This window comes from Engystomops pustulosus, chromosome 5, assembly GCF_040894005.1.
Source record: "Engystomops pustulosus chromosome 5, aEngPut4.maternal, whole genome shotgun sequence".
In the NCBI taxonomy this organism is placed as follows: domain Eukaryota; kingdom Metazoa; phylum Chordata; class Amphibia; order Anura; family Leptodactylidae; genus Engystomops; species Engystomops pustulosus.
In genome coordinates, this window is record NC_092415.1 from 155,815,403 (window position 1) to 155,839,584 (window position 24,182).

A 24,182-nucleotide genomic window follows, 5' to 3' on the forward strand; every position below is an offset into this window, starting at 1 on the left:
TCAGCCAGGAACCTAGTGCAAGCCATGAAGAGCTTAAGGCTGCCATTGTGGAAAGTCCATGCCAGGACTTGGGTCCGAAGTCCGAAGTGTTAGCTGGAGGTGATGAGGATGATGCTGATGTTGAGATGAGTTTCACCTACACCGAGAGCGGAGGTTGTGACCTCAGAGGTAGCAAGCGCACAGCTTTGCAGACATGTGACCAGAAGCTCACCAATGTGAATCGTGCCCTGGTTCTGAACGGTAATGCCCCCTTCAATGACAAAGAAGGTGCTGAAGACTGGAAAACGGGCAAACCCGTGCGTGTCGTGTGCAATGCTAAGGGGAAAAAGCACAGTGCATATGCCTCAGTGGATGGTAACCGGTGTGACGGTATCCACAAGGTGATGAAGAGATGGGGCCTAACCATGCCAAGCCGTGAGGGGTATGTGGAGTCTTCAGTAAAATGCAAGAGAAAGAGGAGAAGAAAATCTATCATTGTTAATAGAGACATGATTGAAGATGATCAGTTGTGTGAAGGAAGAGATGCTGGGACTAATTTTGAGCTGTCTGTGTCTCCTGCAGTTAAGGAAAAAAGCTGTCATTTTCCAGGTATAGAAGATGTAGTAGATAGTAGGGTCTCTACAGTGCTTCTAGGAACCGTAGGGATTAGACCCCAATATAGGAGCTTTGACCCCGGAGGGAGAATTAAGCTTATTGATCAGGCCTACGGCCTTGATCACAGGGGGAGGATATGTGGCAGGGTGGCTGCCACTAGAGAAGCTTTTGGGCATAAAATGTGCATTTTGCCTTATGAAAAGCTGAGTAGAAGACAGACCTGGAAAAGTTGGGTCTGTCTAATTAAGTTGATTAGTTTTCAGCTGGAGGGGCTGCACTAATACATGGGGCAGACTTCACACTGGGCTCCACCCTGGGGAAGAGACAGGCTACGGCAAAGGCCTGTGGAGCGGTGGCAGTGAACTGTTGCTGTGTTTTGGGGTGGCTGGCAGTAGGCCAGCACCTGGTGAGGTAGGGAACCTCGATGTTTAGTTAGTGCCGGAGAGGCTTAGGTATTATTTTTATGTTTTGAGTTTGTGTACTGCCTAATAAAGCTGGCTGAGGCCAGTCTTAACCTTACTCACATTGTGTGAAGTCCCTGTGTGTGCTGGTCGTCTGCTTAGGAGACGACGATCCCCGGAGCTAATCCCTTACAACGCAAAGGCTATATATATCCAACAGTTAAAGCTTTCTCAAGAATATGTCATGCAACAGGGCAGTGTCCAACACAATAGGGCACATTTACTTACCCGGCCGACGGAGTTCACCCAAAGTGCATTGTCCGACGACAATGCACTGTGCCGCCATTCAAAAAGATTGTGTGCCCGATTTCCGGCATCAGTCGCTTCCCCGCTCAGTTCCACCAGAGTTCACAATCTTCTTCCCGGTGTATGTAAGTGCATTGGTTGCGACACAATTTGAATATTAAATACCGCATTCAGTCCGAATCAGTTGGATCGTCAGACGGACTGCCCGCCGAGTTCTGTCGCATGAAAGCCGACGCCAATGCTCCAAGGTCCGCGTGCGACACAATCCCCTTCTAAATAGCTGACACAGCAGCGCAAATCCCGAAAATTTTCAAAAGTGCGTTCCGCAGACCCTTAGTAAATAAGCCCTAATGTCTAAAAAACATACATTTGTTGCAACCTTAAAAGAACTGCACAAAAATGATAGGCCACAAACCTCAATGAACTGCATCAACATTTTAAAGAAGAGTTGGCCAAAACTGCCCTGCAAGTTCAGCACATTTGCTCACCAATATTTATCAGGAGGTCAGAGCCTCCTATAATATACAGTGGATGTCCTATGGTCTTTCTATTTAGGCCTAAGTGAACTCTTTAGTGTTGTTCATCTGGACTTGAAATGATTTAAGTTTAAGACTTGGTAAGGGACAAAAATCTATTATTATGTCTTCATTGATCAATAACAAGCACATTCAATGATTATTGTGGGAAACATGAAAAACATCCTTCTGATTCCTTACTTATTTATCACTTATTCTTCTTGTGTTGGAATAGTAATTGTACAGTATAAGATAACTTTTGTACAAATAGCTTTTCTGTGGGGTGTGTTAGTGGTTCTTATCCAAGAATCACACTATGTATTTATTGTGTGTTACTCCTAAAGGGATATCATTATGGGTGGTCCCTCCCCTAGTTATTACAAAGCAACTATTGTCAGTATGCTGGAAACTATTCTATTTGTAATCCTATATTGGAAACAGAGTATTTGTTTAAGTATGTTGTAATTTTCACTAGCATCTAGATGCATCTAGCACTATATGTAAAAAAAATATCCATATCATATATATTATATCCATGTGATAAAGCTGATTATTCTGTCCCTCTGTCAATTTTTCTATGTAAATAAAATAGGATATCAAAAGCACCATGCACTAACGCAACTGTCCCAAATATGCATTTGTGCATAAGCTACAATGAGAAAACAATAGACTAAAGATGGCTATATCAGAAAAAAAGAAAAACTGTCCCCTCACCCAATCACGCTTCTCCTCCTTGCAGTGACTTTCCCGTGTGGGGGGTGCACGCTTCCCAGATCCTCGCGATCCAAAATAGAAACAAAATGCGGTACGGCAGCACTCAGGATTCCTCCACACGGATAATACTGTTAAAAGCCTTCTTTATTGCATCACAGATAAAATAAGGATGGATACAGGAAGGACCTGTGGCAGGGACCAGTAGGAGGCAACTTTGTGCAAAAATAATCTATAAATAACCTATAGATAGATAGATAGATAGCTATGGTCTCATTGGTCAGCAGCTGGGGCTTGTGATGAGGTGACAGGCGGCAGGTCCCGCCCCTCCAACTTGCTGATTCTAGTTCTTTTGAGAGCTGGAAACCATGGTTGCTATGGGACAAAAAAGGTATTAAATGAGGACCGAGAGACAAAATACTTTGAGGAATGATTCCCAGGGACACCTGGAGCAGAACTATGTTTTTTAGTTTTTTTTGCTCAGAATGACGGTTACACTTTAAAGATACTCAGGATAATAAAATAACTGTTATTAACAAAAATACAGCATTTCACAGATATAATTTCAATGTACAAAAAAGAAAAAACGACAAACAGAGGACGGAGCCTCGGGTGATACCTCACGACAAAGTCCAAAATTAGAATCAGAGTCCCACAGCGGGGCTGCTCACCTTGTTGCCTCTTGGATAGGAACCAAATAATCCAGTTTGGAATTGGATAGGCTTTCCAATGGTCCACAGTATTCGATTTCAAGGTGTGCTTAAGTCAGCTGCCAGTAGCCCAAAAATATAGCCTGAAACCTCAAAATCATACCTATGTAGCCGCGCGCACGGTAAGCGCAGAGCGCGTACCTCCCTGCGCCGGCTATAAAGCGTAAAAAGTGTTTTAAACCGCGATACCGCGGTTTAAAACACTAACAAAAATAAGCTCCGGCACCAGCTCACCCTGAGCTGGTGCCCAGTATTTCCATCAGAAACCTGCCACTTCAAGTGGTAGGTTTCCTTTAAATCCTTCCCCAACAATTAGTATGTGTCACATAATTTGGTTAGCCAGTAGACAATAGTCAGATGAAACAGAGGGATGCCAACCACAGGTAACATTGCAAATATAAGAGAAGTTAACACATTTAAGTGAATACCACTAAGTAAATTCTACTTACAAATAATTTGTTGTTGTATGTTCTGACAGTGCTAGGGTGCAGACATCTCCAAATGAGTGTACCATTGGAAAACCTATCCAATTCCGAACTGGAATATTTGGCTTCTATCAAAGAGGCAACAAGGTGAGCAGCCCCGCTGTGGGACTCTGATTCTAATTTTGGACTTTGTCGTGAGGTTAGTTTTAAACATTAAGCCATGCATGTCTATGTACTGACAGAGGCGCCATCCTCCATCTACCTGCAGAAGAGAGGTACAGCCATGGGGGGCAAGTTTGCCCCTAGCTTTGCAAACATCTTTGTTGGCTTGTTTGAGCAGAAACTCCATCAACATCCTCTTGTATGTATTGTGTTTAAGAGATTCATATATGATATTTTTATCATGTGAAATTTACTGAACAAATTGCCACCAAGGAAATAGAGTTCTTGGATATCACTGTATATCATGATAAAGAAAAGATCAAGACCAAAACCTATTTCAAGAAGGTAGACAGCGATAGCTACCTGGAGTTTAAAAGTAGCCACCTCAAAAGGTGGCTCACTAACATCCCGTTTAGCCAGTTCAAACAAATACGCCGAAACTGCACGAATGACTCGGATTACCACCTCCAAAGCAATATCCTAAGAGAAAATTTGAAACAAAAGGCTATCTGTGCCATCTTCTAAGAGCAGCATACATGAGAGTGGGTTCCTTGGACCAAAAGAGCTGCCTTACACCTAGATTTGTCATCCCTCTAACAGAGTTCCAACAAACCAGACTCAACTTCATTACTACATACTCCAACGAGCATTCGGATATGAAAAGGATCCTTCATAAACATTGGGGGATTCTATCTTTGGGAATTATTCCAAAAAAAACACAATTGACATTGACAATTGACAGTCGTCTTAAACCTGTCACCAGTGCTTCCACAGCCACTATATCCCTACTCCCAAGAACAATAGGTTCTTTTAGGTGTAGCCACGGACGTTGTAAGTTTTGTGAGACGATTTCTCATAGACGTGCAAGCTTTATCTCTAACACCACAGGGGAGTCATATACCATAAAAGATTTCATGAATTACAGCAGCAATTATGTCATATATCTTTTAGAATGTACTTGTAATTTACAGTACATCGGGCGTACCATCAAACCCCTAAGAGAGAGATTGAATAAAGATCGCAGCAACATCGATAAAGGTTTTGTGAAACATAGTTTCTCTAAACATGCCACAGAATGCAATGATTGCACTTATAAAGATTTCACGATTACACCTATTGAACTGATAAAGAGTAACATTCCTCATCGTTTCAGACATTGAAACATAGAGAGATGTTTTGTATACACAAGCTGAACACTCTCTACCAGCGGGCTTAAATGAGAGCCCTGAGAGTGTTTTTTAACTCATCGAGTTTTATACTCTTTGTTACAATCTTGTATGCTCTCAATTTGTCTTTGTCCTTATCTCATCTCCTTTCATATACACTCACTGGCCACTTTATTAGGTACACCATGCTAGTAACGGGTTGGACGCCCGTTTGCCTTCAGAACTGCCTCAATTTTTCGTGGCATAGATTCAACAAGGTGCTGGAAGCATTCCTCAGAGATTTTGGTCCATATTGACATGATGGCATCACACAGTTGCCGCAGTTGTCGGCTGTACATCCATGATGCAAATCTCCCGTTCCACCACATCCCAAAGATGCTCTATTGGATTGAGATCTGGTGACTGTGGAGGCCATTTGAGTACAGTGAACTCATTGTCATGTTCAAGAAACCAGTCTGAGATGATTCCAGCTTTATGACATGGCGCATTATCCTGCTGAAAGCAGCCATCAGATGTTGGGTACATTGTGGTCATAAAGGGATGGACATGGTCAGCAGCAATACTCAGGTAGGCTGTGGTGTTGCAATGATGCTCAATTGGTACCAAGGGGCCAAAAGAGTGCCAAGAAAATATTCCCCACACCATGACACCACCACCACGAGCCTGAACCATTGATACAAGGCAGGATGGATCCATGCTTTCATGTTGTTGACGCCAAATTCTGACCCTACCATCCGAATGTCGCAGCAGAAATCGAGACTCATCAGACCAGGCAATGTTTTTCCAATCTTCTACTGTCCAATTTCGATGAGCTTGTGCAAATTTTAGCCTCAGTTTCCTGTTCTTAGCTGAAAGGAGTGACACCCGGTGTGGTCTTCTGCTGCTGTAGCCCATCTGCCTCAAAGTTCGATGTACTGTGCGTTCAGAGATGCTCTTCTGCCTACCTTGGTTGTAACGGGTGGCGATTTGAGTCACTGTTGCCTTTCTATCAGCTCGAACCAGTCTGCCCATTCTCCTCTGACCTCTGGCATCAACAAGGCATTTCCGCCCACAGAACTGCCGCTCACTGGATGTTTTTTCTTTTTCGGACCATTCTCTGTAAACCCTAGAGATGGTTGTGCGTGAAAATCCCAGTAGATCAGCAGTTTCTGAAATACTCAGACCAGCCCTTCTGGCACCAATTGACAAGCCCGGTCCTTCACTTTCATTGCGCCACAGGGTTTCGTTCGAGCCCTTGGACTCGCGCGCGCGTTAGACTCCTTGGTCCGTGTTTCAAGATGGGTCGGGTGGGTCACCGACATCGCCGCCGACCCCTGGCGCTGAACCCCTTTTCTCTCCTTTTGACGGGAGAGAAAACGTGGACCTACCCCGCCGCGGCGGCGCGGCGCTGTCAGGGCGCACTGAGGGCAGGGGGTCCCGTCCCTCTTCCCCGTGGACCCCGCTTCCCCCGAGGGAACCCCGGCCCTCCCCCCCGAAAGGGAAGAGAGACCGGGGGATCAGAGTGGCGGAGCGGACCGGAGGGAGCGGAGGCGATCGTCTTCCTCGGCCCCGGGCTACGGCGTGCATCGGGCCAAGAGGGGGCTGTAACGCCGGGCGGACGTGAGCCCCGACGACTGGAGCCGATGAGCGCCCATCCTGGACACCTTCCCACCTCGGAGCCTTCCCAGCCGGCCCCGGAGCCGGTCGCAGTGCACCGCCGCGGAGGAAGTGCGCCCTGCCGCGGCCGGATGATCCGTCCAGGCCACGTCCCCCCGGCCCACGAGGCCCCTGCGAAGGGGTCCCGCCGGACAGGCGTGGGGAGTCCAATGGAGCCCGGGCCGTCCGACCGCCGCCGGGTTGAATCCTCCGGGCGGCCTGCGCGGACCCCACCCGTTTACCTCTTAGCGGTTTCGCGCCCTCTTGAACTCTCTCTTCAAAGTTCTTTTCAACTTTCCCTTACGGTACTTGTTTGCTATCGGTCTCGCGCAGGTATTTAGCCTTAGGTGGAGTTTACCACCCGCTTTGGGCTGCATTCACAAACAACCCGACTCCAAGGAGGACCGGGTCCCGTCGCGCCGGGGGCCGCTACCGGCCTAACACCCTCCGCGGGATGGGCCTCGATCAGAAGGACTTGGGCCCTCCGAAGCCGCGATGGGGTGGGTCCGGTCTCCCGCACACCACATGTCCCACGTGGGGATTCGGCGCTGGGCTCTTCACTCGCCGTTACTGGGGGAATCGTGGATACTTTCTTTTCCTCCGCTTAATAATATGCTTAAATTCAGCGGGTAGTCACGTCTGATCTGAGGTCTAAGGGTGGGTGGTGCGGGAAGAGGCGAGGGCCGTTCAAAGGCACTCAAATCACCTTTCTTCCCCATACTGATGCCCGGTTTGAACTGCAGGAGATTGTCTTGACCATGTCTACATGCCTAAATGCACTGAGTTACCGCCATGTGATTGGCTGATTAGAAATTAAGTGTTAACGAGCAGTTGGACAGGTGTACCTAATAAAGTGGCCGGTGAGTGTATTTCATATATTATATATTTTTCCTAAATTTTCAGATTAATATGCATTTTTGATCTTATTATGCCATTTTACATATACATACAGCCTTTTATTTATTTATTTATTTAATGATTTGCATTTACCATCATCTTTATTTACATTTTAGGGTCCTCAGTGTAGATACAGGTCCTAGACACAATTATACACATGCAACATCCCCCACCGGGGCCTATCCCTTGAGGTGAGGCCTGGAGACAGCCGGGGCCCGCAGTACCGGAGTGGCTGGCGGTTGCGGCCTAAGCACGCTTGTGTCACGGTGCTTGGTACGGGGTAACCGGAGGGCTGTCCTACAGCCTGGCAGGTCTCCAGCAGGGTGGTGTTGGCAAGAAAAGATGAGGGAGCGGCTGCTATAGCGGATCTCCCTGGGGCAACCCCTTAATGTCCCGAGTGTGAGTCTCTGGGTGATGGACAGGGTGCCGGTGATGAGGGTAGTTGTAGTAGCAGGGACCAGACGGAGACAGAAGTTGAAGAAAACAACTTACAGTTCGTTTATTGCAACCGGCAGGAACTGCAGAAAACGTGTCTTTAACAGGTGGAGTACTGGAGAGGTATTTGGAGGGAGCCACAGGATGTATTTGACCAGCCTGGATGTAAGAGCAGGCTGGGAGGCAGCTGTGTCCTTAGAGGAGGCTTCAGCTCGGTCCTGGATCTCTTCAGGTATCACCCTTGAAGGTAGGATGATACCCCTTTTCCTCACTACACTAGCTCTAGTCTAATCTTCCACTTCAGGCAGGGGCTAGGCTCTTCCTGCACTGGTCTGGTGTGCTAGAGACTCTGAGCTGCTGCTCAGCTAACTACTCTCTACTTGTGTCCTACAGACCCAGAGGGCCTGACTAGGACCGGTCTATTCTCCCTTCTGGGAGAGACTGCTCTCTTCTCTCTCTGGGGAGAGACTTCTCTAGAACATTCCTGGCCAGAGGTTTTATTACCTTCCCTTGGTCAGGTGGTGGCTGCTCCTCCAATTACCTCTCAGTGCACAGAGACAGGATGTAACACAGACATTGGTTGACATAATTACATCACAAATTAACATCTGCCTTGCCAGGCAGGATTAACCACTGCAATTTCCCCTTGATCCTATAAGGACCATGTAGTGTAATGTGGTGTTACCTACAGGTGGGACGTATTCGCAAGCACTACCTCGCCATTGCATCGGCGAGGGTGTTGCATACCCCGGGGGCAATTGAAAGAGCCGCCCTCGGCTCGACTACCGATGTTTTGGGGCACAGAGGGGGCTAAGGCACTTCTGGGAAGTGCAGGCTATGTGAGGTGTAGGGACAAACCGCCCATGGTCCTGGAGACAGGCACCTGGGTTGGTGTCGGACTAAGACAAAAATATGTAAGAGCTGTATGACAGTTGGTCGCTGACGCCATTAAACCGAACTGTACAGTAGGAAAGGTGTGGTGTCATGTCCTGTAATCCACTCCTTGCACCAAGGCCTGTATATTTGTTTGATCAACGCTTCTTCCCTGGCGGCAATTATATGGTGTCTATCTGCATTGCATGAGCATATGCGACACAAGTACCTCCTGACGTCCTTACCCATAGAATGAGTGGCATCCAGGTGCTATCTCTGTAACACCCCCGGTCCCCGAAGGACCCGCAGTTTACGGACTACCCCCATGTGCAAACCTCGGTTTGGGGATAAGGTAACAGTCAGTGTTTTACACAAAAAGACGGTCCGACACAGCCACACTACAACCTGAAAAGCCTATAAAAGGGTTAATGCAGACTACTGGCAGATATGACAGTGTGCAACAGGTTAAGATCACATTGGCTTAGGAGCCCAATGGGTACACATCTTATAACGTGACAACGTTACATAGGTAAATAGGCTACTCAGGGTAGCAGCATAAAATGTCTCTTTTCCTGAAAAGAAAAGGCATAAAAGTGCATGCATAATGTCCGTACCTAAAAAGGAAGGCATTAAGTGCAAAATGATAATCAATAGCGATAGCAACTTTTCCCTGGAGTATCTGGCGAAAGTCTCTCAGAAGGTCTCTAGTGACAAAGTCCATCTTCTGGGTACAGCCCTTGATGTGGGGAAAAGTGCACTGAAAAAGCAAAGGGTCTCCTCTATTTGGAGAGGGACAGAGTCCTTTGAAGAAATCTCTGCTGTGGCAGAGGAAGAGGTGCTATCATAGCACATGGCAATGTATAATCTCTTGACTGAGATAAATAAGGGTAAGAGTCTCAGGACTGTCTCTGGCTCTTTGGGGAAAATGGAGACAAAAATATACAATATGTACAATGGACATAGTACCTGGAGAGGGCTACAGCCCTTCAGGGGTTAGTCAGCATCTTCGCTGGGTTCAGCAGGGACAGGATCCAAGGTCCGCAGGGGATCCTGTGCATCCTCAGCGGGAGTAGGTACCGGCTGGGGACACCCGGTGGCAGCAGTGGGTACTGCAGGTGCAGCAACATCCTCCGGACCTTCAGGGGGAGAAGCGCTGTCGCCCGGGGTGTCGGCTGATCCAGCCGGGGGCTCAACTGAGCCAGGGACCACAGAGGGGTCCAGGAAGAAATAAACAGAGTCCAGCGGCCGTGCCGCGGCTCCTTCCAGCTCCGGTTCTTCCGGGGCCGGGTCATCACCCCATTGGTAACCGGCAAGGGGAGATGCGGGCCTAGATGGAACCTCCGGACAAGGTTCACTAGCGGGGATGTCTTCTCCCACAGAAGAGCCGCGGGACCTGGCAATGCTCCCGGCAGGGGAACCGGTGGGGGTGGCGCCCTGTATCATGCCCGGCCCATGGATGGCAATGGGACCCGTACTCACAATTACTGTGGATGGGGCATTCACGTGGGTCACCGCCCGGGGACTTGCAGCCGAGTAGGAAGAGGTGTTCGGAGACTCCGGCCACTCGTCGTCCTCATACCAGTCGTCCTGCGGGAAGTAGCGGTCCTCGTCGGAGTCGGGGATCCGGATCACGCCAGCCGCCCAGGGCCCTCGAGGTCCTTCCTGCAGGGAGAACTCGATGCACTCTCCCGGCTTCAGGTTGTGCAGGCTCTCCGGCAGATCAGGTCTCTTGACGGACCGGCGGGGTATAAATACTTCCCGTCCGGTGTAGTCCTGGGTGGCGAAGCCATAGCCCTTCCGCTTGTCGAAGAACCGGACCATGCCGGTGGTGCGATTCTTCTCGACCCAAGCTCCAGCTGTAGATCGGCCGGCCATATACCGCTGGGCCTCCTTCTCTCGGCGTCGCTGGTCCGAGACAGCGTCTCGGAGTCGCCGGCGGGCGGCCTCACCTCGGCCTTGAGGCTGCGGAGGTGCCGGTGCTGGGGCTCGTGGCTCCGGTGCAGGCTCGGATCTCCTTGGACGACAGGTAGGTGCCGGAACAGGAGCAGGAACCACCGGAGGGTCAGGAACCACCACAGCGGGGCTAGCAGGCCGCGCAGCAGGAGTAGTAGGCCTCGGAGCAGGTGGAGCGGCCACACTAGGCCCAGGCGTTGGCTCAGCAGGAGTCGGGGCCTCCCCACGTGGCGCCTCCACGTGGACCCGCGGTACCGGGATGGTAGCCGGGATAGGGACGAGGAACCGCCCAGGTGGGATTTGGTACTGCGTCACCGTTTGGTAGCATGTCCTGGTGACGAAGGCCCGAGTCAAACCTCGGTGCAGCCGATGTCCAGCGGAGGGTCTTCGGACAGGCTGCGCAGAGACCACCACCATAGTCTCTAGGACCTCGTAAAAGTCCGGACGCTCCACAGGAGGGAGAGGCGGAGGACCCCACATGGCGTTGTCCTCTCTGTCCAAAGTCCACTCCAGTTCTGGCGCTTCTCTGAGGCAGGGCAGGAAGTCCGCCTCGAGCCAGTGGGAGGAGTCCGAGTCCTTCCCGCCAAGAGCTGTGGCGGGCTCTAATTTTTCCTGCGCCACAGGAGGCGGGGTTCGCGCGCTTCGCGCGGGGGTGGAGCTTGATGCGTCATCTGGGTTTCCCGCCAGTGAAGGTTTTGGCGGGCTGGAATTATTTGCTGCGCCACAGTTTCTGAGGAAAAAATCTTCGGGCGCGGCAGCGCCGGATGTAGCAGAGCTGGTACAGTTCTTGCCAGGATTAACCTCTGGAGTGCTGGAGCGGCGCTCTACAGCACGTGGCAGCAGTATAACACAGTTCATTCCAGAAACACACAAGTCCTTGGGCCTAAACCCGGATGGCAGCAGGGTTAGGCAGCACAGTCTTTTTAATAAAGGAAAGTCTTTAATGCCGTAATAAGGCACAGAAGTCTATATCCTGTTCGTGACGCCACTTGCAACATCCCCCACCGGGGCCTATCCCTTGAGGTGAGGCCTGGAGACAGCCGGGGCCCGCAGTACCGGAGTGGCTGGCGGTTGCGGCCTAAGCACGCTTGTGTCACGGTGCTTGGTACGGGGTAACCGGAGGGCTGTCCTACAGCCTGGCAGGTCTCCAGCAGGGTGGTGTTGGCAAGAAAAGATGAGGGAGCGGCTGCTATAGCGGATCTCCCTGGGGCAACCCCTTAATGTCCCGAGTGTGAGTCTCTGGGTGATGGACAGGGTGCCGGTGATGAGGGTAGTTGTAGTAGCAGGGACCAGACGGAGACAGAAGTTGAAGAAAACAACTTACAGTTCGTTTATTGCAACCGGCAGGAACTGCAGAAAACGTGTCTTTAACAGGTGGAGTACTGGAGAGGTATTTGGAGGGAGCCACAGGATGTATTTGACCAGCCTGGATGTAAGAGCAGGCTGGGAGGCAGCTGTGTCCTTAGAGGAGGCTTCAGCTCGGTCCTGGATCTCTTCAGGTATCACCCTTGAAGGTAGGATGATACCCCTTTTCCTCACTACACTAGCTCTAGTCTAATCTTCCACTTCAGGCAGGGGCTAGGCTCTTCCTGCACTGGTCTGGTGTGCTAGAGACTCTGAGCTGCTGCTCAGCTAACTACTCTCTACTTGTGTCCTACAGACCCAGAGGGCCTGACTAGGACCGGTCTATTCTCCCTTCTGGGAGAGACTGCTCTCTTCTCTCTCTGGGGAGAGACTTCTCTAGAACATTCCTGGCCAGAGGTTTTATTACCTTCCCTTGGTCAGGTGGTGGCTGCTCCTCCAATTACCTCTCAGTGCACAGAGACAGGATGTAACACAGACATTGGTTGACATAATTACATCACAAATTAACATCTGCCTTGCCAGGCAGGATTAACCACTGCAATTTCCCCTTGATCCTATAAGGACCATGTAGTGTAATGTGGTGTTACCTACAGGTGGGACGTATTCGCAAGCACTACCTCGCCATTGCATCGGCGAGGGTGTTGCATACCCCGGGGGCAATTGAAAGAGCCGCCCTCGGCTCGACTACCGATGTTTTGGGGCACAGAGGGGGCTAAGGCACTTCTGGGAAGTGCAGGCTATGTGAGGTGTAGGGACAAACCGCCCATGGTCCTGGAGACAGGCACCTGGGTTGGTGTCGGACTAAGACAAAAATATGTAAGAGCTGTATGACAGTTGGTCGCTGACGCCATTAAACCGAACTGTACAGTAGGAAAGGTGTGGTGTCATGTCCTGTAATCCACTCCTTGCACCAAGGCCTGTATATTTGTTTGATCAACGCTTCTTCCCTGGCGGCAATTATATGGTGTCTATCTGCATTGCATGAGCATATGCGACACAAGTACCTCCTGACGTCCTTACCCATAGAATGAGTGGCATCCAGGTGCTATCTCTGTAACACCCCCGGTCCCCGAAGGACCCGCAGTTTACGGACTACCCCCATGTGCAAACCTCGGTTTGGGGATAAGGTAACAGTCAGTGTTTTACACAAAAAGACGGTCCGACACAGCCACACTACAACCTGAAAAGCCTATAAAAGGGTTAATGCAGACTACTGGCAGATATGACAGTGTGCAACAGGTTAAGATCACATTGGCTTAGGAGCCCAATGGGTACACATCTTATAACGTGACAACGTTACATAGGTAAATAGGCTACTCAGGGTAGCAGCATAAAATGTCTCTTTTCCTGAAAAGAAAAGGCATAAAAGTGCATGCATAATGTCCGTACCTAAAAAGGAAGGCATTAAGTGCAAAATGATAATCAATAGCGATAGCAACTTTTCCCTGGAGTATCTGGCGAAAGTCTCTCAGAAGGTCTCTAGTGACAAAGTCCATCTTCTGGGTACAGCCCTTGATGTGGGGAAAAGTGCACTGAAAAAGCAAAGGGTCTCCTCTATTTGGAGAGGGACAGAGTCCTTTGAAGAAATCTCTGCTGTGGCAGAGGAAGAGGTGCTATCATAGCACATGGCAATGTATAATCTCTTGACTGAGATAAATAAGGGTAAGAGTCTCAGGACTGTCTCTGGCTCTTTGGGGAAAATGGAGACAAAAATATACAATATGTACAATGGACATAGTACCTGGAGAGGGCTACAGCCCTTCAGGGGTTAGTCAGCATCTTCGCTGGGTTCAGCAGGGACAGGATCCAAGGTCCGCAGGGGATCCTGTGCATCCTCAGCGGGAGTAGGTACCGGCTGGGGACACCCGGTGGCAGCAGTGGGTACTGCAGGTGCAGCAACATCCTCCGGACCTTCAGGGGGAGAAGCGCTGTCGCCCGGGGTGTCGGCTGATCCAGCCGGGGGCTCAACTGAGCCAGGGACCACAGAGGGGTCCAGGAAGAAATAAACAGAGTCCAGCGGCCGTGCCGCGGCTCCTTCCAGCTCCGGTTCTTCCGGGGCCGGGTCATCACCCCATTGGTAACCGGCAAGGGGAGATGCGGGCCTAGATGGAACCTCCGGACAAGGTTCACTAGCGGGGATGTCTTCTCCCACAGAAGAGCCGCGGGACCTGGCAATGCTCCCGGCAGGGGAACCGGTGGGGGTGGCGCCCTGTATCATGCCCGGCCCATGGATGGCAATGGGACCCGTACTCACAATTACTGTGGATGGGGCATTCACGTGGGTCACCGCCCGGGGACTTGCAGCCGAGTAGGAAGAGGTGTTCGGAGACTCCGGCCACTCGTCGTCCTCATACCAGTCGTCCTGCGGGAAGTAGCGGTCCTCGTCGGAGTCGGGGATCCGGATCACGCCAGCCGCCCAGGGCCCTCGAGGTCCTTCCTGCAGGGAGAACTCGATGCACTCTCCCGGCTTCAGGTTGTGCAGGCTCTCCGGCAGATCAGGTCTCTTGACGGACCGGCGGGGTATAAATACTTCCCGTCCGGTGTAGTCCTGGGTGGCGAAGCCATAGCCCTTCCGCTTGTCGAAGAACCGGACCATGCCGGTGGTGCGATTCTTCTCGACCCAAGCTCCAGCTGTAGATCGGCCGGCCATATACCGCTGGGCCTCCTTCTCTCGGCGTCGCTGGTCCGAGACAGCGTCTCGGAGTCGCCGGCGGGCGGCCTCACCTCGGCCTTGAGGCTGCGGAGGTGCCGGTGCTGGGGCTCGTGGCTCCGGTGCAGGCTCGGATCTCCTTGGACGACAGGTAGGTGCCGGAACAGGAGCAGGAACCACCGGAGGGTCAGGAACCACCACAGCGGGGCTAGCAGGCCGCGCAGCAGGAGTAGTAGGCCTCGGAGCAGGTGGAGCGGCCACACTAGGCCCAGGCGTTGGCTCAGCAGGAGTCGGGGCCTCCCCACGTGGCGCCTCCACGTGGACCCGCGGTACCGGGATGGTAGCCGGGATAGGGACGAGGAACCGCCCAGGTGGGATTTGGTACTGCGTCACCGTTTGGTAGCATGTCCTGGTGACGAAGGCCCGAGTCAAACCTCGGTGCAGCCGATGTCCAGCGGAGGGTCTTCGGACAGGCTGCGCAGAGACCACCACCATAGTCTCTAGGACCTCGTAAAAGTCCGGACGCTCCACAGGAGGGAGAGGCGGAGGACCCCACATGGCGTTGTCCTCTCTGTCCAAAGTCCACTCCAGTTCTGGCGCTTCTCTGAGGCAGGGCAGGAAGTCCGCCTCGAGCCAGTGGGAGGAGTCCGAGTCCTTCCCGCCAAGAGCTGTGGCGGGCTCTAATTTTTCCTGCGCCACAGGAGGCGGGGTTCGCGCGCTTCGCGCGGGGGTGGAGCTTGATGCGTCATCTGGGTTTCCCGCCAGTGAAGGTTTTGGCGGGCTGGAATTATTTGCTGCGCCACAGTTTCTGAGGAAAAAATCTTCGGGCGCGGCAGCGCCGGATGTAGCAGAGCTGGTACAGTTCTTGCCAGGATTAACCTCTGGAGTGCTGGAGCGGCGCTCTACAGCACGTGGCAGCAGTATAACACAGTTCATTCCAGAAACACACAAGTCCTTGGGCCTAAACCCGGATGGCAGCAGGGTTAGGCAGCACAGTCTTTTTAATAAAGGAAAGTCTTTAATGCCGTAATAAGGCACAGAAGTCTATATCCTGTTCGTGACGCCACTTGCAACATCCCCCACCGGGGCCTATCCCTTGAGGTGAGGCCTGGAGACAGCCGGGGCCCGCAGTACCGGAGTGGCTGGCGGTTGCGGCCTAAGCACGCTTGTGTCACGGTGCTTGGTACGGGGTAACCGGAGGGCTGTCCTACAGCCTGGCAGGTCTCCAGCAGGGTGGTGTTGGCAAGAAAAGATGAGGGAGCGGCTGCTATAGCGGATCTCCCTGGGGCAACCCCTTAATGTCCCGAGTGTGAGTCTCTGGGTGATGGACAGGGTGCCGGTGATGAGGGTAGTTGTAGTAGCAGGGACCAGACGGAGACAGAAGTTGAAGAAAACAACTTACAGTTCGTTTATTGCAACCGGCAGGAACTGCAGAAAACGTGTCTTTAACAGGTGGAGTACTGGAGAGGTATTTGGAGGGAGCCACAGGATGTATTTGACCAGCCTGGATGTAAGAGCAGGCTGGGAGGCAGCTGTGTCCTTAGAGGAGGCTTCAGCTCGGTCCTGGATCTCTTCAGGTATCACCCTTGAAGGTAGGATGATACCCCTTTTCCTCACTACACTAGCTCTAGTCTAATCTTCCACTTCAGGCAGGGGCTAGGCTCTTCCTGCACTGGTCTGGTGTGCTAGAGACTCTGAGCTGCTGCTCAGCTAACTACTCTCTGCTTGTGTCCTACAGACCCAGAGGGCCTGACTAGGACCGGTCTATTCTCCCTTCTGGGAGAGACTGCTCTCTTCTCTCTCTGGGGAGAGACTTCTCTAGAACATTCCTGGCCAGAGGTTTTATTACCTTCCCTTGGTCAGGTGGTGGCTGCTCCTCCAATTACCTCTCAGTGCACAGAGACAGGATGTAACACAGACATTGGTTGACATAATTACATCACAAATTAACATCTGCCTTGCCAGGCAGGATTAACCACTGCAATTTCCCCTTGATCCTATAAGGACCATGTAGTGTAATGTGGTGTTACCTACAGGTGGGACGTATTCGCAAGCACTACCTCGCCATTGCATCGGCGAGGGTGTTGCACACACATATATTTAAGATAGACTTTCACCAGTTTTCTTAGTGTGCACATTTAGCACATATGGCATGGCATCAGGTTGCCAAGGGAACCATTGACGCTGGTATAACCTTTTTTGCTGAAAGCAAAGTCGCACAGCCACATTAGTATGACTGCACATGCGCAAGCTTATCGTCACTTCCGCCCCAGTCATCAGCGAGCGGCCATCTTGGTACGTTTTGAGACGACTGCACGCTAGCGCGTCAGAACACACAACAACAAATAATTTGTAAGTAGAATTTACTTAGTGGTATTCACTTAAATGTGTTAACTTCTCTTATATTTGCAATGTTACCTGTGGTTGGCATTCCTATGTTTCATCTGACTATTGTCTAGTGGCTAACCAAGTCATGTGACACATACTAAACAGCCTATACATGTTCATTTCCCACTATCTACACCAGTCCATTTGTTTTGATAAAGGGGTACCTTTAACAGGGACAACACATTGTCTTATGCAATTGTATTTTACTTTATTTATTTTATTACATTTTGTTTTTATCTTATTAAATTAGCCTGATTTTTACTCGGAGTAGAGTCAATTTTATTGATGTGGACACTCCTTTGATTTCATAGTGCTTTTCTATAGCGCCAATAGGACTAGTCTTGGTTGCCAGTTCCTTTGCCCGTTTTTTTTGTCTTGTATAATTTCAACGTCCTGGTGCTCTCAGAGGACACATCTACCATCATTTAGCTGATGATAAATGACCTTTAAATGTGTGTTTTGGGAACTGTACATGTTTGTTGGCATTTTACCCTGGCTCAGGTATACTTTTCAGCAGACCCCCCCCCATATATAAGACCGTTTTTTGTGCAAATTTAAGTGGTCTTGTTAAAAAGGCCTCACAGATTTTTACTAAAATATGAGAGAAGTGACTGAACCCTCTAATAGTTGTGTATTTTGTGTGGCTACTTCTGGTCCATGTAATATTCTCGAAGCATTTATATTGATGTTGTACTTGATCTCTAGATTACGGGGCAGATTTATCAAGTGTCTGAAAGTCAGTATATTTCTAGTTGCCCATGGCAACCAATCACAGCTCACCTTTAATATTACCAGTGCTCATGAATATTATAAAGGGGAGCGATGATTGGTTGCCATGGGCAACTAGAATTATTCTGACTTTCAGACTCTTGAAAAATCGGCCCCTATGAGTTTATGCAAGTGTCATTGGCATCTTCATACCCACTGTATAGTTGGGGCATACACCGCTACCTGTGAAGTGTTAAAGAAAAATTTGCTGCAGAAGGCACTGGAGGCCGGAGGGGTAAGTGTACCAGGGCTGATTTTTAACGTGTGTGCAGCCGATAATCAATATAGAGATTGGTTATCCAAATGGACTCCTCATCCCCCTATTGTCCCTGGGGCCTAAACAGAAAAAGTACACCAGTTAGAAGATGCACAACCTAAAACCCTTCTTGGCAAGATGTTCCAACCCTCACAACAGACAATAATTTGCCTTATCTGATGTGTAGTAACTATAAATATAGCATAAGGCTATTAGGCAAATGAATCAGACACCTAGTGAAAAGAGCTGAATGCCAGAAATCTATTCCAAACAGGTGGAATTTCATCATCTTAAAGTGTGTATATGTCATTGTGCTGATCCTTATGTGCAGCACCTCTTAAACATGTTATCTCTTGTTTAAATTGCAAAATGCATTTTTTCTTCTAGTAAAGACTTGAAAGAATGTAATCATAAAACTGCCAGGAAATACATCTTTGTCCACAGACCATCGCTGACATGACCTACTGTATCCAGTGTTAACATTATGCTGATAAGCTGCATGTCAAAAATGACAGCCTCTTATGATAAACGCCAGTTACAGTGTACAAGGAGCCCCCCCCCCCACTGTGTGTGGAAACTTCCTCTACTGCAGTGAGATTAAATCAGGCAGCGGGAGGGGGAAGTGCAAGGCGACAGTGTAACAGCCTGTCAAGCTACAGCAAGGCTCTGAAAACACCCCCAAGAGCCCTATGGGCTCATTAGCATAACCTTAAAAGTTGATTTTAGAAAGAAGAAGGCAATGGTTAACAAATCTAAGATTGCCAAAGCCACAGTGCTTACATATATGAGTAAGTGTCCCTAATTTATCATAGATGATTTGGATGGGAGATTTTCTTTAAGTGGTTTTCCCATGAAGGCAAGATTCTTAAATATACTCAGGGTAACAAAATAACACATTCTTTAATTCATTGTTATTAACCAAAATACAGCATTTTACAGATATAATTCCACCCTGTCTCTATCAGTCCAATTTTGGTTGCCCCGAGTATGGAGGTTAAAAATGATCTTTATTGTGTAAACATCACTAGGGGATTATAATTTGGTAACTTTCTTTCATAGGCAAACCCCTTTAAATGTAGTTCCTTTGTAGTTAGGGATGAATTATAAGGAGAACACAATTTAAATGTGCCCTCGGGTCTCCACCATTTGAGGAATTAGGAGACCTCTACTATCTACTGAGAAAATTCTCAGGGATATTATGACACGGAAGTAAAAAGACTCCCTAAATCGACTTTGCCATCAAAGAACTCCACTGCAGGCGTGCAACCATTGATGCTTCACTTGGGAATTCTGGGAAATATTCAAATACATTTTCCAGTATGCGATAAGGAAAACAAAGCCAAACCAGTGAGAATATTCTCTAATTGTTGATAGAACCTTCGGTTCAATATGTGACCATTTTATCATACAGGACGACAGAACTATAGAAATGAGCCCCTCATGCATTTCTTGAGATATGGGATATATTGAGAGCATTTGCTAACATTGCTGTACATTCAAATTATGATTTCTTTTCAGCAAAAGAGAATAACACCAACCAAAGCTGAGTTCACTGTTTTTCTGGACCCCACAACAAATTTCAGTCTACAGTATGTAAAACATTGCACATCTTATCTTGACAACTTGGCTACTCGTTATGCAAGTCATAAAATATCCACTGGCACATGACCATTGCCTTGGATGAAATGAACACAAAACTGGTCAATATGCACTATTAACTGTTTGATAGACCATGAAGATGTGGCAGGATCATGTTAGGTCATGTTTACTTCACTTTCGACGTCTATGATTTCCTCCAAGGCTTTACCCTGTAGGGTGGGAACCATTCTTTAGAGTTAAGATCGCAGTTAATTTCAGCTGTCTCTGAAAACATTTTTTTTAACTTTTTAAAAACTTTTTTATAACGTGCACCACCACATTATATTTAACTGCCTAATAAAAGCAGGAATGTTAAGGCATGATGGCCAGGAAATCAGGTGCATCTTTACCCCTGTTTACACAAATTGCTGTCTATATTTTTAATGTCTAGACTTCAGGTTTCTACAAGTGTTTTTCTAAATACAGACGGTCCCCTACTTAAGAACACCCGACTAACAGACAACCCCTATTTACAAACGGACCTCTGGTAATTGTCAATTTACTGTACTTCAGCCCTATGTTACAATAAACAGCTATAACAGTTATCACAGGTGTCTGAAATGAAGCTTTATTGTTAATCCTGGTTCTTACGATAATCCAACAGTTTTTAAAATCCAATTGTCACAGAGACCAGAAAAATGTGTCTGTAGCTACAATTATAAAATATACAGTTCCGACATACAAATTCAACTTAAGAACAAACCTACAGAACCTATCTTGTACGTTACCCCGGGGACTGCCTGTAATGGAATTATTAAGATTCTGGGCTCCATTTATGTTTATGCCACTTTTCTGCTTGAATTTTCAAATGTTTTTATGAAGTGTTTGCCCCAGTGTTGTGTTGCAGCTGCACTATGCTCGACGCGCAAATAAAATTCTGCAACTAAATGGGCGTTCCGATGCAGAGTCGAACCTTGCGCCACATTCATTACTGCGACTTGACAGAATTGTGTTGCACGCTCTGTGTTAAAGGTGCACCAAAATAAAGTTGGTGCACACTTCCCAAGCAGTGCAGGGAGTGCCAGATTAATGAGGACCATGCACCACTTTGGTGCACTGTGCACACTCCAAAGGTAGTGCAGTTTGCAATACTTTTGATAAAAGTGAACCCTGTGTTCATAGAAATGTTCTCTGCTTCTTGACAGTATACACTGAAATGGCCTCTTCTAATGCACCGTACATATGGCAAGAATGGATAGATTGCAATTTTCTACACAAAAAGCTGACTATCATTTTTCCTGGCTACCCTATAAATATAAATGTATACATGCTTCTCAACTAGGGGACAAAAAGGGCACCAAGGTGGGGTACTTATTAGGGCCACCATCAGGGTATTACTGGAGTTACTGCTGTCAGGGGCCTGTCCCAGCATTTAAAAAAGGGGCACCATTACTGCTGCTGGTGGGTGGATAGTGGAGGTCACAGAAAGACTACAAACATGGCCATGATTCATGCATATCAATAACCTGCATCCCCTTACTTTTATAAGTGTTTATTAAGTTAACTGGGACTATAGGGACCATCATATTCTATTTTATTACTTGTTTGTAAATATGGAAAACCCCCATGGGGCCAGGCTAAGGAAGAATAGAACAGTTACCCCACTCCTGACTACGAGAGTGTTTTACAGAACAGCTGCGCGGCTCCCTTTATCTGGCGCAGGTAGCATGCTGATGTCATCCGCTGACTGTGACCAAAGCAGGAGCCAGACAGGAAGACACCATTGTATCACAGGTAAGTTACGAGGTTTTATTGTTTTACAGAGCATTATGTATGAAAATTCAATAGAGGGGATGTGCTAAAACTTTTTGATCCAGTGTTCCATCTCTTCTTCATTCAAAGAGATATGTTCTCTAACGATAATTGTTTAGAACTGGCATGTAATAACAATTGTAGGTAATAGATGTACTAGGCATATTTAATATAGAGATTGAGACGTATAAGATAATGTTCTTTTACTCTACAGGAACACATCCTGGTCTGTTTCTTTCTTTATATGTTGGCCAGCCCTGTATGTTCCGACAACTGATACACTAGAGTTCTGAACTCTGCACAGGAAATCCTTGGATAAGTCATTAGCATAGGCATACACATTACAAAGGATGGGGCTAAAACAATGTTTAATTTATATCCAAGCCACTTGTGTAATGCCAAAAAGTCTATATCAATCACCTGGATTGTATAATCAGTAAAGTACAGAAAATCTTCATTTTAGGGCACCATCAGATGTTTTTGGCTGACAGAACGTGTTTTTGTCTTTGTTTCCTATTATAAGCTGGCAGGCTGCATTCCCTTCTTTGGCAATTCTCTCTGGTTTGCATAGCATATACAGGTTATCTGAGTCCATGTTTGAAAAATTTGTTTCTGAACTACATTAACTATGCAAAATTTTCATAAACTATCAGGACTTTTTAAACATTTTTTTGGAGGGGGGGTTCTATATGGTTTAAAAGATGAAGCCTATAGCCCCCCCCCCCCCCTCCCTTGAAACGTTGTACCAGGATATCTTTCAACTCTTCTAAAACTTCAAAAATAAATGAACCTCTAGTCTCCCACTCCAGACCCCTTTGAAACATCAGCCCCCCCCTCCTCTGCCTCACCTTAATCCCACCCTCTCCTCCTGTTAGCAGTCTGGTCTGAGCTGGCTGCAGCCTTCTCTGTGAGTGACACAAAAGTTGGCTGAACTTCCCCAGATACTGCACACACAGACATTCACTTAGCCAAGGGGAATCTCATGATTTATATCACACAGTAGCTTTAGAGGAGAGTAGCATATAGGCTACACATTTTAATGCAAACTCAGCAAAAAGAAAAGAATTTTCAACACATGCGACTGTGGATACAAAACATCTGGATAGTATTTAAGGAGAGAGTACGGACAGTGTGGTGCTGGAGCTGAGCAAGAACCATGTAAACCTGATACCTCTGAGCTGTGAAGTAGTGGGATCCTAAGGAATAGGAGGCTAAAGCACTGACTTGCCTATGGAAAAGAGGTCCACCGGAAGACCGGACTGCTGTGGATGGCTACACTGTCATCTCTGCTGCTCTTCAAGACATGGTATGGAGGGCTTGGTCTGGGATCATCAGTATGGGTAAATGGGCACATCTTGTCCCCAGCATGTAACATTTGTCACACACTTGTCAGATAACCCTTTCATGCCTGGGGAGAAGAAGCTGGTTGCTTTTAGCATGACTTTCATGGAGCACATGCTTTACATTATTATGCAATACAATTGTTAAAAACAAGGGAAGAAAAGCATTTAGCCTTTACTTTCTTGTGTAGCATTTTGAGGTTTTCTCACCATCTGTTAAAGTCATTTTGCAAGCTAGGCAGTTATTTCCCTAAATATTCTGAATGTTCAGTGTAAGTTAAAAGTCTAGACCAGTGGTTCTTAACCTTGTTTGAGGTACCGAACCCACCAGTTTCATATGCACATTCACTGAACCCTTCTTTAGTGATAAATCAAATATGTGTGTGTCTTGACCTCCGTGGCAGAGGCTTCACCGAACCCCTGAGACCGACTCACCGAACCCTAGGGTTCGATAGAACCCCAATTGGGAGCCACTGGTCTAGATATATTTATGTAACATGAAGAAGAAGAAGGATCTAAAGATTGATCTTTATTGAACACATTCAACACGGAAGTTATTTTTACATGTCCTGGATTGTTTGCAGAATTTCTATAACTTTCTGTATATTTAACTTTCTTATATGTAACTTTCTATTTCTGTAACATTCATCTGAATAATGCACTCTCTGCTGAAACAACCCTAATCACCCATATGGAACTGGCATTATTTGTATGTGATCCTACACTTTTGGGAGCAGTTTTTAGGTCAGTGTGAAAAGGTCTCCATCTGCACTTTGCATTTGGATACAATGCAATGTTTGCCCATTCCTCTGGTTTTCTTGCAGAAGTGTTAGACATTGGTAGACGTTCATTATTTGTGGCGCTAGTTGGTTTTTGGCACCCAATTTTAGCAGTGTTTTGTACTGTGATGTTATATTGTGGCGCACACCCTTAATGTATTTGTAATGTACAACTTAAGAAAAACAAATTAGTGTCAGAAATGTGAAACCACATTCATGAAGGGGTTTAGAAATTGGTAGACTTATTTTTGTTGGTCAAATTATCCACCAAAAAAAGTGTTGGGAAACTAAAAGACCTGGAAAAGTGTTGGGATTGAAGAGAAGTGCCCAAATTGAGCAACATAAAGAAAAGTTTTAGTGTCGGAACCCCTCCACTCTTTTTATCAGGGTCAGAAAAAAAGTCTTTACTTAAAACATTCTTAAAACAAATGTTCACAAGTTATTTTCCAGGGGATATACCATA

At 47.8% G+C, this 24,182-nt stretch overlaps 1 protein-coding gene across 2 annotated transcripts in view; it reads left to right on the forward strand.

Annotated features, from left to right (window-relative positions):
• Nucleotides 1-24,182, forward strand: part of GASK1A (golgi associated kinase 1A) — a 76,626-nt gene that overhangs the window by 23,351 nt on the left and 29,093 nt on the right. Inside the window, exon 1 of one of the 2 annotated variants that reach the window (XM_072153520.1) lies at nt 22,522-22,906. The exons of the other annotated variant lie outside the window; for it this stretch is intronic. Coding sequence (XP_072009621.1) covers nt 22,904-22,906 — 3 coding nt within the window. The 5' untranslated portion in view covers nt 22,522-22,903. Of the gene's footprint in view, nt 1-22,521; nt 22,907-24,182 lie in introns of those variants that run through there. 2 annotated transcript variants of the gene reach the window in all.